The sequence below is a fragment of the Ranitomeya imitator genome, chromosome 8, assembly GCF_032444005.1.
Source record: "Ranitomeya imitator isolate aRanImi1 chromosome 8, aRanImi1.pri, whole genome shotgun sequence".
NCBI classification, from domain to species: Eukaryota; Metazoa; Chordata; class Amphibia; order Anura; family Dendrobatidae; genus Ranitomeya; species Ranitomeya imitator.
In genome coordinates, this window is record NC_091289.1 from 126146714 (window position 1) to 126163309 (window position 16596).

A 16596-nucleotide genomic window follows, 5' to 3' on the forward strand; every position below is an offset into this window, starting at 1 on the left:
TGGCAGCCTGCTGACACAGTGTACACATGAAGCTGCAAATTAATGGTGTGGGCGGGGTTATACGCCGCTGAGCATTCTGACCGCGGCTACATCTACAGCAGAAAAAACATGGATTGTATCAAAATTGCACCAAGTAGCCCAGTAAGTGACACATCACTAGAATCAGGCTCTCTGTCCCTACATTATACTGCTCTCAAAACACTTGTGACAGATTCCCTTTAACAGAAATGAGAGAGGTGACATCAAAGAATTTGTATTTAAATGTGCCCTGATATCTTATAGCATAGCACTAATGAGTTCATATTAAATTTTTGTTTGTTTGCACATTAGGACGTACACTTCACTGATTCTTTCCATAGCAAAGACATCTACAGTTGTAATCATCTTACTCTTTAGTTACGTATGCTTCAGTCTGATCTATAGCTCTGATCTGATGCATTAAAAATATTGCGTAAATTAAAAGTAATTCATCATCATATTGAATGTGAATTCATCATCATATTGTTCAAATCAATTTTTTTTTGTCATGTGTATCTTTTAAATAAAAATTTAAAAAAAATTATATCACAATCTGAATTAAAAAAAAATAGAAATACATTTTGACACTGACCATTGGGACTATTTTATCCTCATGCTTCCTGTTGTCTACAGTAGACTTTTCAGACATCTCTTTGTCATTACATTTATCCTATAATGAATTAATAAAGCTGGAAGCTCCATAGTGCATAAATCCTTAATTCGTTGGCTATGGTGAGGGCTGACAGAAGGGCACATGGTAGTGTGCTCACCTTGGAAGGATGTGCAGATATCAGGCACGACTCTGTTCCACAGCCAAAGATGGAAAGAATCAGCTGCAGCTTCCCCAGATGATGGTCCAGTCCAGGAACCACCATGTATCAGAAAAAATGCTACAAAATTGCGATGAAAATGGGAGCAATAAAAGTGCTACTGAGTGCGACAAAAACAAGGGTAATATCTACATAAGAATTTATTTTTAAAAATGGGGCTATGCATTTCAACATTGCACAGATGTCTTCCACAGGCCAGGTGTCATGATCGTATGGTAGGATTCTGCAGGAGCCTCGGGGGTTAATGCTGCTGGCCTCCCTTTGGATTGGGGAGGGCTTTTTATAGCCGCGGGAGGTTTGCTTCCATGTCAGTTATACTTCTGCTCTCGGCTGACTTAAGTGACCCCTGTACACTTGTGTGTTTGTGCCTTGTGCCTGCCTTGTGATTCTTCTTCCCATTTTGTCCCGGCCTGTCCCCCACGTCGCACTTGCCTGTCTATTAGGTTCTGTCTGTGGATTATTTGGTTTTCTGACCCCGGCATGGTTTCTGACATCCCTTTTGATTGTTACCTTGACTCTGGTATTACCCGCTCAGTTTCCTTACACCCGTTTGTACCCGGTTATTATATGCTTGTCGGCTTCCTAGCCCGTCACCTCCCAGTTGTACCCTTGGAGCTCTGCTGATCACTCGGGGAGCTCCGGCGGCTGGCCCCGGCCCCTCCTCCTGTGATCACCTGCCGCAAATCCTGCACACCGGCGACCGTGCCTTTCTGTGTCTGCAGGTGCTGTTTACCTGTCCCATTTCTGCTGTACGGGACTCGTGTCCGGACCTGGATAGGTCAGTCACGGGGTCCCTGATACCAGGCATGTATGTTAATAATACAAACAACAAGGTTTAAACGGACCAAAAAGGAGGGAAAAGAGTAACCCACTGACATCATGGGGCCTAGAGTCAGTGCACATAAACCAATGAGATAAAGGCAAAAGTACATAATACATAATGCTCACACATGGTGGTGTGCAATATAAATGAGGAATATGAATATATAAACATCCAATGTTAAAATAAGAGCACTAAAAAATAGTCACATACTAACATCATGGGGTCGGGGTCAAGGCAAATAGAGAAGTGAGACCCAAGTAAAAAGCACACGATAGATAACACCAAACAACATAGCATACAGTGTCCTGAAAAAGTTTTGGCACCCCTGGTCAAAATTACTGTACTGAAGATGAAATGACCTCTAAAAGGCCTAAAGCTAAAGATGACACATATTACTAGAGGGGTAAATCAGAACCCCGGCTTGTCTCAAGGCTCTGCAAAAAGATTTAGCAGACTCTGGAGTTGTGGTACAATGTTGTACTGTTCAGAGACAACTGCACACATATGGCCTTGCTGGAAGAGTCATGAGAAGAAAACCTCTCCTGCGTCCTCACCATAAAATTCAGAAATAAGCAGAAGAACATCTAAACAAGCATGATGCATTTTGGAAACAAGTCCTGTGGAGCCAATGAGGTTAAAATAGAACTCTTTGGCCACAATGATCAAAGGTATGTGTGGAGAAAAAAGAGCACAGAGGAAAAAACATCTCGTCAACCATTAAGCATGGGGTGGATCAATCATTCTTTGGGGTTGCGTTGACACCAATGGCATGAGGAACATTTCACAGTTAGAAGGAAGAATGGATTCAATGAAATTTCAACAATTCTTGATGCAAACATAGCACCATCTGTAAATAAGTTGAAGTTGAAAAGAGGATGTCTCCTACAAATGGATAATAATCCTAAACATATCAAAATCCACAATTTTCTACCTCAAAAGGCACCAGCTGAATGTTTTGCAATGGTCCTCATAGTCCCCTGATCTGAACATCATTAAAAATCTGTCGCTAGACCTCAAAATAGCAGAGGATGTAAGACGACCCAGGAATCTCACAGAACTGGAAGGACTTTCCAAGGAACAATGGATGAAAATCCCTCAAACAAGAATACAAGATTCTCTGTCTACAAAAACCATTTATAAGCTGTGATACTTTCCAAAGAGGGTGCTACTAGGTACTAACCATGTATGATGCCCAAACTTTTGCATCATGCCATTTTTCATTTTTTGTCATTGTTAAAATGTAAAAGATGATGTCAGTGTGTGACGTTCTTTTAGTGCTCTCATGTTAACATTGGATGTTTTTATGATCATATTCCTCATTTATATTGCACACCACCATGTGTCAGCATTATGTATTATGAAGTTTTACCTTTATCTTATTTCTTCATATGCAAAGACTTTAGACTCCATGATGTCAGTGTGGGAATATTTTCCCTCCTTTTTGGTCAATTTAAACCCTGTCTTTTGTACTATTAACATACATTCCTGGTCCGGGGAAGACATCTCTGCGACATTGAAACGCGTTGCGGCACTTAAAAAAAAAAAAATTCTTATATAAATATTACCTCCCTTTTTTATTTCAATTTTTGTAAAAAAAAAATCATTGTCATTACATATAAGATTATAGTGACGGGTAACACCCCCATACACAGCTGATAACACAGGATCCACCACTCACAATAGGTGATGTCACAGCTTCTTCTGTTCCCCCTCTCTTCAAAATAACCTTTGCACATGCTCATTTGATTCTTCTGTACAAAAGACATGTGAGAATAGAATAGCCCCAGTTGCCAGTGTGAAAACTTCAAGAGAGTGATATATATATATATATTCCAATTGTGATGTTAAAAAAAAAAACTTAAGAAAATGTGATCTAAAGAGTAGGTAATTTTAAGAACTGTATGTTAGGGCCATGGCATATAAGCATGATAATATTATAATATTAAATGGTGGGAGTGTAACAATAAGCCAAACCCTGTGTATTACCCTCATGTTAGGCAGATTATGCAGAATGCTTTACTTTACTTTACTTATCCAGCTAAACATGTATAAAACCTTACAGACTAAAATACTGTAAGCATTCTAATGGTATAGAAAAAAACAGGGAGCATCATGTATCTGAACTGTGTCCTGAAGGTCTTATTGACAATTGCAGAAGTTGTGTATCCAGGTTTGAAGGTTTGAAGCTCTAAACTAGAAATATTATATATATATATATATATATATATATATATATATATATATATATATATATATATATATATATATATATATTGCACCAGAAAAGTATGATCTTGAGTTTTACTGGAAAATATTATACACAGATTACTTATTATTTTTTCAATTCCCTAATATTTTTGGGGATAAAGTATCTCTACATCTAAGGTACTATATACTGATTTACTAAAGAATAATGCCACTAAAGCCAGTTCACAGCCTAGATCAACATAAATAATCATTTGACCTTGAACATGCTCTTTGTGTAAATATATTAATAATATACATTAGGTATGGATGTTCTGCATGGCACTTGTATTATCTTTGTGTGCATGTGATTTGATATGAAGACAATTTTTGCCATATAAATCTAAAGAAATAAAACGGAGCCATGTTCCATCACATGCCGTATTACAGAGGTATTCCTTCCTAGAGTTTTTGCTTCTAGGTTAGAGGCACCATAGTATGGCAATGTGCCTATGGCTCCTTGATAGGGAGCTGTAAGGACTGTCTCTGCAGCTGTCCTGGCTGCATACAAGCCTGGCTGAATATCTCTCATCAGCGCCCCACAGCTTTCTGCTAACAGCAAAAAGATAAAACTGTAGATTTAGGTCTAAACATGAATGAAGAAGAAAATACCATGCTAAACTAAACAAGATCAAGATAAATAAAGCAAAGTATCTGCAAAGTTATGTAACATTTTATGTAGATTTTACCTGTGGAGTTCAAAAGTGGAGTTTCCTTTAAACCGCTCCGACTGCTATCTGCTATGACATCTCACATCAGTTCAGCTGAAGAAAACACTTTGAGGTAGAGATGTAAGCTCCCTTTGTGACAGATGCAGAAATGCTGCATTTTATTAGTGCTGTTGAAACTTTTTTGTAAATTTTGCTGTGCAATAAATGGAATTATATTATATGCCATGCTCCTGACATTTGTTTTAATCTCTGAAACTATAAAAGTGAGTTTTACTGATTATTTTGTGTTTTTGTTTTTTGTTGGTTTTATTTTTACTTGTCAAATGATCATAATGCTGCGCCTGTGGTCCAGTATTCCTTTTATGAAAAAGTTAGGTTGTTTTATCTATCCAGTATTCAAGAAAATGTTCATAGCCAAGTTCACACTATTGTTCGTCTAGGTTTTGCTCAAAGAGAATGTAAAGTAAGCATTTGGTAAGGTTAAGGTACCTTCACACATAACGATTTTGTTAACGATATCGTTGCAACGTCACTTTTTTTGTGACGTAGCAACGATCCCGCTAACGATATCTTTATGTGTGACAGCGACCAACGATCAGGCCCCTGCTGGGAGATCGTTGGTCGTGGGGAATGATCAGGACTTTTTTTGGTCGCTGATCACCCGCTGTCATCGCTAGATCGGCGTGTGTGACGCCGATCTAGCGATGTGTTCACCTCACCTATAACCAGGGTAAACATCGTGTTACTAAGTGCAGGGCCGCGCTTAGTAACCCGATATTTACCCTGGTTACCATTGTAAAAGTAAAAAAAAAAAAAAAACACTACATACTCACATTCCGATGTCTGTCACATCCCCCGGCGTCAGCTTCCCTGTACTGTGTCAGCGCCGGCCGTAAAGCAGAGCACAGCGGTGATGTCACCGCTCTGCTTTACGGCCGGCGCTTACACAGTGCAGGGAAGCTGACGCCGGGGGACGTGACAGACATCGGAATGTGAGTATGTAGTGTTTTTTTTTTTACTTTTACAATGGTAACCAGGGTAAATATTGGGTTACTAAGCGCGGCCCTGCACTTAGTAACCCAATGTTTACCCTGGTTACCCGGAGACTTCGGCATCGTTGAAGACAGTTTCAACGATGCCGAAGTTGTTCCCCTGATCGTTGGTCGCTGGAGAGCTGTCTGTGTGACAGCTCCCCAGCGACCACACAACAACTTACCAACGATCACGGCCAGGTCGTATCGCTGGTCGTGATCGTTGGTAAATCGTTTAGTGTAACGGTACCTTAAGACCACATGGAGTAACTTTGTTTTGGACACAACATGGCTAAATTCAAAGCCACAATTAGCAGCTGTGTTTTTTATTGGTTTGTGGCTACACAGTTTTGCTAATGAAGGAGCTGCTCTACGGCAAAATTAAGTGATCACTTTTTAAGCCAAGATTCCATATTTCTGGGCCATCAGGATCAGTTTTATTATGCTGCAGCTGATGGCAAAGGCATCAGTTGTCATCTGGCTTCTTCAGAAGATCCTTATGCAAAACTGATGATCCGGATGGATGGATGTATGCAACATGTTGTGTTTTTTCATTTGGGTCCTTAAGGATTCAGCCCTAGAACTAATGTGCTTAAATGAACTATCTCATAGAAAACTATAGGAACCAATCTTGTTTCGGTTTCCTTCCATGAAAAAACTATAGATGGCTGGATAGATGGGAATGAAACCTTTAATGATCAAATTAGCAGAGTATGTTATTGCCTTGTGACCTTACCCTTAAGGGTGGAGGGGTCTCCTCTGGTTGATTGGGATGGTCACCACAGTGAGATTTCTATACCTTATTTAGATTTACGCTAGTGTGTAACGTGTGTAACATATGACTGTCGCAATAGAATAATATAACACGTGAAGAATTTCGGGTTAATGTTACTATTTTCTGGCTAGAAAGTCTTGTTCTGTTTTATATATTTCTGTATTATTAGCAGTAATATTACATGCACCGATTATAAGGGACTGCTTTCCTGTCTTTATTCGCTTGTGGTGGGGGAATGCTGCAGAGTGCTATGGAGAGGCACACGCTGAAACACTTGTTTAGATGCATGTTACAAGGGGCACCATCACCTGTCTGACCGATGCGCCACCACCGAGAAGTCCAGCAAGTCCAAGCTTGTGTCCACATTTGGATACATATGAAGAGCTGTGACTACAATATGGACATTTGGCCTAAACCACAGGAGAACTCTTTTGTGTAATGTCTTTTTTTCCCGTACTCGTGACTGATCACTAAAATTATACTGTATGTCTCTTGCTTATTGTTCATAAACTGATCCTAAAGATTGTGTAATAACTGTTGGCTGTTCTTGTGCCCTACATAATTGCATTATGGATCTGTAATAAGGTAGTATGCCATTGTATGCTTGTAATTTCAAATTGAGCAAAAGCGATTTGTAGGACTTCTATTCCAGCTGGACCAGGGTCTGTGAACCTCTTTTGCCGGCATTCAAATGCTGGCATCTTAGGCGTCTCTGCCAATGGCACATATAATGTCAAGTTGTCCCAGGGGCCTTGACAGCGCCAGAAGTGACCAGTTTGCTGACATTTGAGTGTTGACCAAAAAGTTTGCACACACCTGGTCTGGTGCCAGAAAGTATCAATGTATATGGAAGATTTTCAAGCCAGTTCCGGCATAAATCTTACAAAAGAATAACATGGTGTGCGCCATCGGATATCTTATTCTTCACAGCAACATACTACCTTCATATAGCCTTGGTGTGTGAGGCCTGAGGATACGTTGACAGATATGACAAATCTAGTGAAGTTATTCTATACATTGACTGTCCAATCAGCACATGCAAAAAAAAATGCTACTAGAAAACCATACACTAATGTGTACACAGTCTAACTACGACTTCAGTTGCAGAATTATCCATGGTTCCTGTAAAGAAACCAGAAAGAGGCTGTAGGTTTTGTTTTGCTAAGAGAATGGCAGATTATCATGCCAAAGAAGATTTGCTGGAATTTGCTCACGGCTCTAAGCTTTTTTGAAACAGCATTTTAAACATTCGAAGAATACACTGGCTTGGTTAACTGGAAACACTTTATGTGTCGTCTTTGTGTCATAACAAGTCAGTCTTAGCTCTCTGTGAACTTAATGGCATTTTTCAGGGTTATGGAAATAAGTATAATATCATTTTGTTAGAGGCACTTATAAGAATGGACACATTTTAGACCATACCTGAAAACTGCAACTGAAAAATAAAATAAAACTCAAAATGAATTTTCTTAAAAAAGCAGTCTCAACAAAGTTGTTATTGTCTTAATATATTTCTGTCACCATGTTATATAGCTCTGTGTACTTATAAGTCTCTTTTCACTGCATGAGACATCAATGCAAAAGTCCTTGACAAGGAGGGAGCAGCTGGGTCAGAAGTTGAATAGGAGGGTGGAGCTGGCCTGCCAGGCACTTTGCAGTGATGTAGAATTGTAGTTCTAATGATGACTCATGTAGGGAACTGAGATTTCCTGTTTCTACATAGAGTTTAGAAGGATTCAGCTAGTCCGTTTTTAATCACCTGATGTTATAGAACTAATGAAAAAGAGCAGAATTAAATGGGTAGAAAGGCAAAATGAACAATTGTAAGTACACAGTGCCATATAATATGATGACTGCAAAATATTACGAGGATAAAAAACTGTGATGGGAGGGCTTCTTTATAACAGAACTACCAAAAGTGATAACTAGTAAAGGCCCTTTAGCTTACATAAAAATATATGCAAACTGTTTTTCAATAGCTAGCTTTTTTTGCTAGGCTATCAGTGAGTGAAGTTATAATTATATCTCTCCAATTTCTTTGCCTTTATGTTCTCATAACCACACATGTATGGAGAGAGTCCTGCATGTGAGGCCACTTCTTCACTCTCGGGATTGTGAGATGAGACCCTGTTCTCGAGATGGTGAGATGGGAAACTCATATTGGAGAGCAGCTGATATAAAATTTAGACGTGCCAGAGAACTGTTATATGTTTCAGCAACTATTACCCTAAACATTAGATCTTAGTGATTCTCCTTCATTATGTGGATCCACAATCACCATCCAAATCAATGTTCACATGCTAACTATATCCATACAAGCAAATTGATGTGGATACGATTTGGATCTACACAACGTCCGTAATAGCAGTGCACTGCCAGTGCACAACACTGGAGGTATGGATGCAACAGGAATAAGTCCTGTAGCTTCATGCACTGATACTTGACAAAGACGTTTTCACATTTTTTATGTACACCAAAGTGCCTTTTATTTACCACATCTAGTACTTCTCCTATTCCTGAGTCTGCTCATCGTCTGTTGACTGTCGAAAGGCAGTGTAATATAATGAGATGGCGATTCTGCAGTTAGGCAGTTGCTGGATGACACAGACCCGGAGGAAGAGGAACAGAGGACAGCCATGCCATTCCATTGGTGGCAATATATTAAAATTACATCAATTATAGTTAGAATTTTGTTTTATGAACACTAGATGATTTTAATAAATTCTGGGCTTTTTTTTCCTAATTGGTCAGACTGCTCCATTCTTGAAATAAAATGATATCACTAAATAGGCAGTCACATTGATGTAAGGAATGGGGATGTATCAGTGAAAATCGGGATGTATCAGTGAAAATCACAGTGAGAAGAGTAAGACATAGGCGCAGAGGGTACCAAGTGGTCCTCAGTCCCTGCAATGTAAGACTACAGTACTGCACCAGGTTCCAGCACTGATGTAAGGTTGGTAGAACTCAGAAATAAATCAATGACAACATAGTGCACAATTAAATATGACCGATTGCCTGTGTCCTGCACATCTCTTTACTCTGCCCAACACAACAACCATCCATGGTGGCCCATAAAGATTACACATTGTTCAGGCAACAAGGACAGCACATGTCCTGATTAATTCACTGAGTGATGGTAGAGTTGATTCTTCTTCTTCTAAAACGTTTGGTTGATATATCCCAATTACAGGGTTAAATGCACAGTATTGCAACAAAAAAAGAAACAGCAGAAGACGAGAAGAGTCTTAGTACACGTTAAAAAAGATTGGTGAGTGTAGTTTGAGAAGGGCTTCCAGACTCATGATTGTCCATGTTTGGGGTTACAGAGGCCCCGACATTGATAGAGGGGCTGGTGAGGTCTGATAATGTGGATGCGCCACCTGTTGGTGTAAGTGCAGCACTGTCCGCTGAGGCTGGGGCGCTGAGAGAGGGACCTTCAACCTTATCGCCTCCCCCATTCTCCTGACGTAAAAGATTCCTTCTGAATTTCGCCCGTGCGTTTTGAAACCAAACCTGCAAACCAATCCCAGGGCATTCCTTTTACCGATTATTTTTTTTTTACCCAGATAATTAACTGGGTGTCTTTTTACCTAATTCTTAAAAGACTATCACCTTTACAACACATAGGTCAACAAAAAGGGATAACTACTCTATCACCAAAATTCACACTCAGACTTGTAATAGGCCTTAATGGCATTTACATCAGTTCTTCTTGGTGGCCATGAAGACTATGACCATATTCACATAGTGCAGTTTGCATCTTTTGGGGGGATTTTTTTTGCCAAAACTAGGACTGGGTCCAAAACAGAGTAAAACTATAAAGGAATGACTTATACTTCTATTTTGGGGTCCAGTCCTGGCGTTCGCTAAACATAATGCATGGAAAAACAGCACTGTGTGAACTTGAAAAAGATTATGGTAATTAAAGTGAAATAATTTATCAGCCTGCTTTTACTGGGCAAATTATCTTCCAGTAAATTGCAATGAGACACAGGCTTAGAATATTAATGGGTCAATTATTCATGTGAGACAGACATAAAAAGCTTTGCCCTAAAATATGTAAAGCTGCTGTATAGGACTGGACTAGGGCAGCCTGTTATTAATATTTCATTTTTTGGAGTATTGAAAAGTAATGACACATAGAGCAAATCGTTATTTTTGAGTGATCTACTCCTATATCTACAGTACCTAAAAACAAACACTCACCCACTCAAATTCTAACTACTATGCAGTACTTTCCTTGCTAAAACTTTTAGTAAATCAACATTAAATTTTACATGTTCAGCAGGGAAAGGTTAGAATAAAAGACAGAAATTAAAAGCATACAGGGGCCATTCTGACAAACTGGGGGTACCACAGCACATTTCTACAAAAGGAAAGATCGCTGCTCACCTGTAAGACCCTTTTGGTTAAGCCTGTTTTCTGAGCCAGTTGCTTCAAATCCTTTGCATCTGGATTGTGGTTTATAGCAAAGTATGACTTCATGGTACGGAGCTGGTGATGTTTAAATGAGGTACGCATACGTTTTGTCTTTTGGGAGGGAGGATATGACTGGTCTCTGTCCAAATCTGTATCATTCTCATTGCAACCTGTAGGAAAAAAAATATTGTATTATGTGCAGGGCATCTCTATAAAGAGATAGATAGACAGACAGACAGACAAACAGATAGATAGATAGATAGATAGATAGATAGATAGATAGATAGATAGATAGATAGAGTGGGTACGGAACATATTCGGACGCCTTTAATTTTTTCACTCTTTGTTTCATTGCAGCCATTTTGTAAATTCAAAAAAAGTTCATTTTTTTGCTCATTAATGTCCCTCTGCACCCCATCTTGACTGAAAAAACAGAAATGTAGTAATGTTTGCAAATTTATTAAAAAAGAAGAAACTGAAATATCACATGGTCATAAGTATTCAGACCCTTTGCTCAGTATTGAGTAGAAGCACCCACCCAGTTCTGTCAGGTTGGTTGGTGAACGTTGGTGGACATCCATTTTCAGGTCTCTCTAGAGATGCTTAACCCCTTTCTGACCTCGGATGGTATAGTACGTCCGAGGTCAGATCCCCTGCTTTGATGCGGGCTCCGGTGGTGAGCCCGCACCAAAGCCGGGACATGTCAGCTGCAGCTTTAAAACACCCCCATAACGTGATGCTACCACCACCATGTTTCACTGTTGGGATAGTATTGGGCAGGTGATGAGCAGTGCCTGGTTTTCTCCACACATACCGCTTAGAATTATCACCAAAAAGGTCTATCTTCGTCTCATCAGACCAGAGAATCTTATTTCTCATAGTCTGGGAGTCCTTCATGTGTTTTTTTTTACCAAACTCTATATGTGGGCTTTCATATGTCTTGCAGTGAGGAAAAGCTTCCTTCGGGCCACTCTGCCATAAAGGCCTGACTGGTGGAGGGCTGCAGTCATAGTTGACTTTAAGGAACTTTCTCCCATCTCCCTACCTCATCTCTGGATCTCAGCCACAGTGATATTGGGGTTCTTCTTTACCTCTCTCACCAAGGCTCTTCTCCCAGGATTGCTGAGTTTGGCTGGACGGCAAAGTCTAGGAAGACTTCTGGTGGTCCCAAACTTCTTCTCCTTGATCCTTGAGTACTGCAGAAATTCTGTTGTAACCTTGGCCAGATCTGTGCCTTGCCACATTTCTGTCTCTGAGCTCCTTGTCCAGTTCTTTTGACCTCATAATTCTCATTTGGTCTGACATGCACTGTGAGCTGTGAGGTCTCATATAGACAGGTGTGTGCCTTTCCAAATCAAGTCCTATCAGTTTAATTAAACACAGCTGGACTCCAATGAAGTAGTAGAACCATCTCAAGAAGGATCACAAGGAAATGAACAGCACGTGACTTAAATATGAGTGTCTGAGCAAAGGGTCTGAATACTTATGACCATGTGATATTTCAGTTTCTTTTATTAAATTTGCAAACATTTTTACATTTGTTTTTTTTTCAGTCAAGATGGGGTGCAGAGTGTACATTAATGTGAAAATAATGATTTTTTTTTAATTTACCAAATGGCTGCAATGAAACAAAGACTGAAAAATTTAAAGGGGTATGAATACTTTCCACACCCACGATAGATAGATAGATAGATAGATAGATAGATAGATAGATAGATAGATAGATAGATAGATAGATAGATAGATAGATAGATAGATAGATATGAGATAGATAGAGATAGATATGAGATAGATAGAGATAGATAGATATGAGATAGATAGATAGATAGATAGATAGATAGATAGATAGATAGATAGATATGAGATAGATAGATAGATAGATAGATAGATAGATAGATAGATATGAGATAGATAGATAGATAGATAGATAGATAGATAGATAGATAGATAGATAGATAGATAGATAGATAGATATGAGATAGATAGATATGAGATGAGATAGATAGACAGATAATTAGTTTTACAAAAAGTGGCTCAAACATATTAAAAGAATTGTCTTGTGACTAATGTCTGCAGTCACTGTATGGGACTAAAGACTTCTGAATTCTTACAGTGAGCACACTGTAAAGTGTCAGGATTTTCCTGTGTCGCCAGCATAACAAGATGATAATATGACTGAAGTATGCGATTTGCATACTTCTGGCTATTTTTTGAGTAGACGTGTTCAGCCTTGCTCAATGCAAATGAATTGAGCGAGGCCAAGCACTTCTGCAGGTGACCGCATGTACGCAAATAGCATACTTATGGTCATATGACGATCCACTCTCACCAGCAACACCAGAGAATCCTGACAGCATGCAGTGTGCATGCTGTAAGGATTCAGAAGTCTGCAGTCACACAGAGTGACTGCAGAATTGTATCGCAGGTCCGGATAGCCCCTTTAAAAAAAGCACATCAGCAGGCAAAGAACACAATAATCTGAAAACACAAAAATCAACAAAAATTCTACGTGTGCATTTGTGACGCCCCAGGGTCCTGGTCGTCACAGTGGCATTGTTTTCCTCCCGGGGAGAGTGATGTCACGCTTGGAAGCGATGAAGGATATCTTTCACCAGGTAATCACATACAGGCAACACGTTCACACTCCTGGCCAAAAGGGGGAGCTCTAAACCTGGTTTAGGGTGAACTCACCTATAAATACATTCTGGTCTGGAGGGAAAGGGAGATTTTTTAATCAGACTGTCAGAGGACAGGGAAGAGATGAGACAGACATAGAGTGTCAGAAGGTCTGGAGAGGCCGTGTAGTCTGAGGTACTACAGCTCCTGGAGAAAAGAGAACTTAGAAAGAATGAAGAGCTTGTGGAAAGTGTGCAGGAGAGAAAAGGCACAGGAGAGTGATACCAGCGGAGCAGAGCAGTGAATTAGCTACCTCCATGGCTGGCGCAGATTTCGGTAGCCGGAAGACCGTGGCCATGCTGAACTCTAAGTGGCCGCCTTTACACCCAGGAGAGACAGTGATACTTATAGGGCCTGGGTCATGATAGAGACCCTGTAAAAAGGCCTGCTTCACCTGTCATACGGGTTGTGTTTTAACCTTTATGGGGGACAGAGAGGAACTGAGACGAGCTTATCAGAAACCATAGGCAGTAAGGGACTACAACACCGCCGCACTTTGAGGAAGGCTTTCATCTCCACCTGGTGAAGGGGACTCTGGATTCGCTTCCAAGCTGGCCGGACCCTGCCTGTCCTGTGATCTGGTGCCCTGGACTGCGGTTGCCTGAAGCTTCAGTAAACCAGGAAAAGAGACTGCAAACCTGTGTCCTCTTTCTTCACTGCACTTCTCACCATCTTCACTTACTCATCGGGAACCCTGGGAACATACTTCACCTGTGGGAAGTTATACCATCTGACTGCCATACCATCACCCCAGAGGACCCCTTTAAGCAGCATCGGTCCCTACTGACCGAATACCACAGGTGGCGTCATGCACATAAACTTTAATCAATATTCCTTTTACATGGGCGCCCAGAGCCACGGACCGGGTCGCTGCCGTGACACATCCCCTTAAGTACTGGACCCGGTACCGAGTGCCCCACGGCCTTGGCGGGCGTTCTACATTCACTATATAGATTTATTGCTCTGATGGTTGGATCTGCAGACAATTACTTAATGTGTTGTCTAGCTTAAAAGGGTTTTCCAACAATTTGATATCGATGACCCATCCTTAGGATATGTGATCAACATCAGATCAGTGAGGGTCCAGCAGAACACCAAGTAAATAGTATGAAAGTGGTGGAAAGCCCCTTTATAGCTAGACATTTAGTGACCATTCAGTCGTACGTGGAATCACTCGTATGAATGTTCTCAACAGCAATATAAGAGACAAAACTGGCAGATCAGGGAACTAAAGAAAATAGAACTGGCAAATGATTGGCAAAATCATGCCACACACAAGTAGTTTTAGTTGACCACATACAAAATTTGGATGTAAGCCCCTATGGGGCCACCAAATGGGTGACTGAACACAGTGGGAGAGCACCCCTAGGGTCTGACACCAGTTAGCATATGCAGAGATTTTTTTCTGTCTGAATTTGCTATTACAACTGCAGAAATATTGAATTAGCTGCAAGATGCAAATGACCTTATTTCCTTTCCTCACAATTACTAAAATTGTTGAATAACAGAATGTACAGTACAGACTAAATGTTTGGACACACCATCTCATTTAAAGATTTTTCTGTATTTTCATAACTATGAAAATTGTACATTCACACTGAAGGCATCAAAACTATGAATTAACACATGTGGAATTATATACTTAACAAAAAAGTGTGAAACAACTGAAATTATGTCTTACATTCTAGGTTCTTCAAAGTAGCCACCTTTTGCTTTGATGACTGCTTTGCACACTCTTGGCATTCTCTTGATGAGCTTCAAGAGGTAGTCACCGGGAATGGTTTTCACTTCACAGGTGTGCCCTGTCAGGTTTAATAAGTGGGATTTCTTGCCTTATAAATGGGGTTGGGACCATCAGTTGTGTTGTGCAGAAGTCTGGTGGATACACAGCTGATAGTCCTACTGAATAGACTGTTAAAATTTGTTTTATGGCAAGAAAAAAGCAGCTAAGTAAAGAAAAACGAGTGGCCATCATTACTTTAAGAAATGAAGGCCAGTCAGTCCGAAATATTGGGAAAACTTTGAAAGTGTCCCCAAGTGCAGTGGCAAAAACCATCAAGCGCTACAAAGAAACTGGTTCACATGAGGACCGCCCCAGGAAAGGAAGACCAAGAGTCACCTCTGCTTCTGACGATAAGTTTATCCGAGTCACCAGCCTCAGAAATCACAGGTTAACAGCATCTCAGATTAGAGACCAGGTCAATGCCACACAGAGTTCTAGCAGCAGACACATCTCTACAACAACTGTTAAGAGGAGACTTTGTGCAGCAGGCCTTCATGGTAAAATAGCTGCTAGGAAACCAGGCAACAAGCAGAAGAGACTTGTTTGGGCTAAAGAACACAAGGAATGGACATTAGACCAGTGGAAATCTGTGCTTTGGTCTGATGAGTCCAAATTTGAGATCTTTGGTTCCAACCACCATGTCTTTGTGCGATGCAGAAAAGGTGAAAGGATGGACTCTACATGCCTGTGGAGCACCCCCAAGGGCTAGGGGATACTCGGTCCCGGGCCCTTCGGTTCTCGTCAGGGAAGTCACGGTGGCTGGCCCGGTCCGTGGACATATGGGATGTCCGTTGTAAATTGGGGAAAGGTCTTTAAAGGGATAGTGTTCGTGACACCACCTGTGGTATTCGGTCAGGGTGACCGACGCTGCTTAGGGGTCCCTTGGGGTGATGTTATGACAGCTAGATGGTATACCTTCCCACAGGTGAAGCATGTCCCCAGGGCTTCCCAGAGTGTAGATGATGGATGGTGTGAGGCGCAGTAAAGAACGAGGACACAAGGTTGCAGTCTCTTTACCTTTACTGGAGGCTTCAGTGTCCACCGTCCAGAGCACCGAATCACAGGGCAGGCAGAATCCGGCCGGACCGAAGGCAAATCCAGAGTCCCCCTTATACAGGTGGAAATCAGTAGCCTCCCTATAGCCTCTAAGTGTTGTAGTTCCTTCCTGCTGAGCTTTTCGGTGAGGTGCTCACAACTATTGTAGATGTAATGTCTCTTTCTCTCTGTCCCCCTGATGGATAGGACAAACCTGTATGACTGATGGCCTGAGGCTTTTTACAGGGACCCTACGATGCCCCAGCCCCCACAAGTTGCCACCGTGCC

The 16596-nt window shown here is 40.8% G+C and overlaps 1 protein-coding gene across 9 annotated transcripts in view; it reads right to left on the bottom strand.

Moving 5' to 3' along the window:
* LHX9 (LIM homeobox 9) overlaps window positions 1–16596 on the bottom strand; it is a 73626-nt gene that overhangs the window by 9777 nt on the left and 47253 nt on the right. For 8 of the 9 annotated variants that reach the window (XM_069737352.1, XM_069737353.1, XM_069737349.1 and 5 more), the window contains one exon: window positions 10788–10984. In XM_069737352.1, the coding sequence (XP_069593453.1) occupies window positions 10788–10984 (197 nt within the window). Of the gene's footprint in view, window positions 1–9598; window positions 9909–10787; window positions 10985–16596 lie in introns of those variants that run through there. The other variant, XM_069737355.1, reaches the window with a different exon arrangement.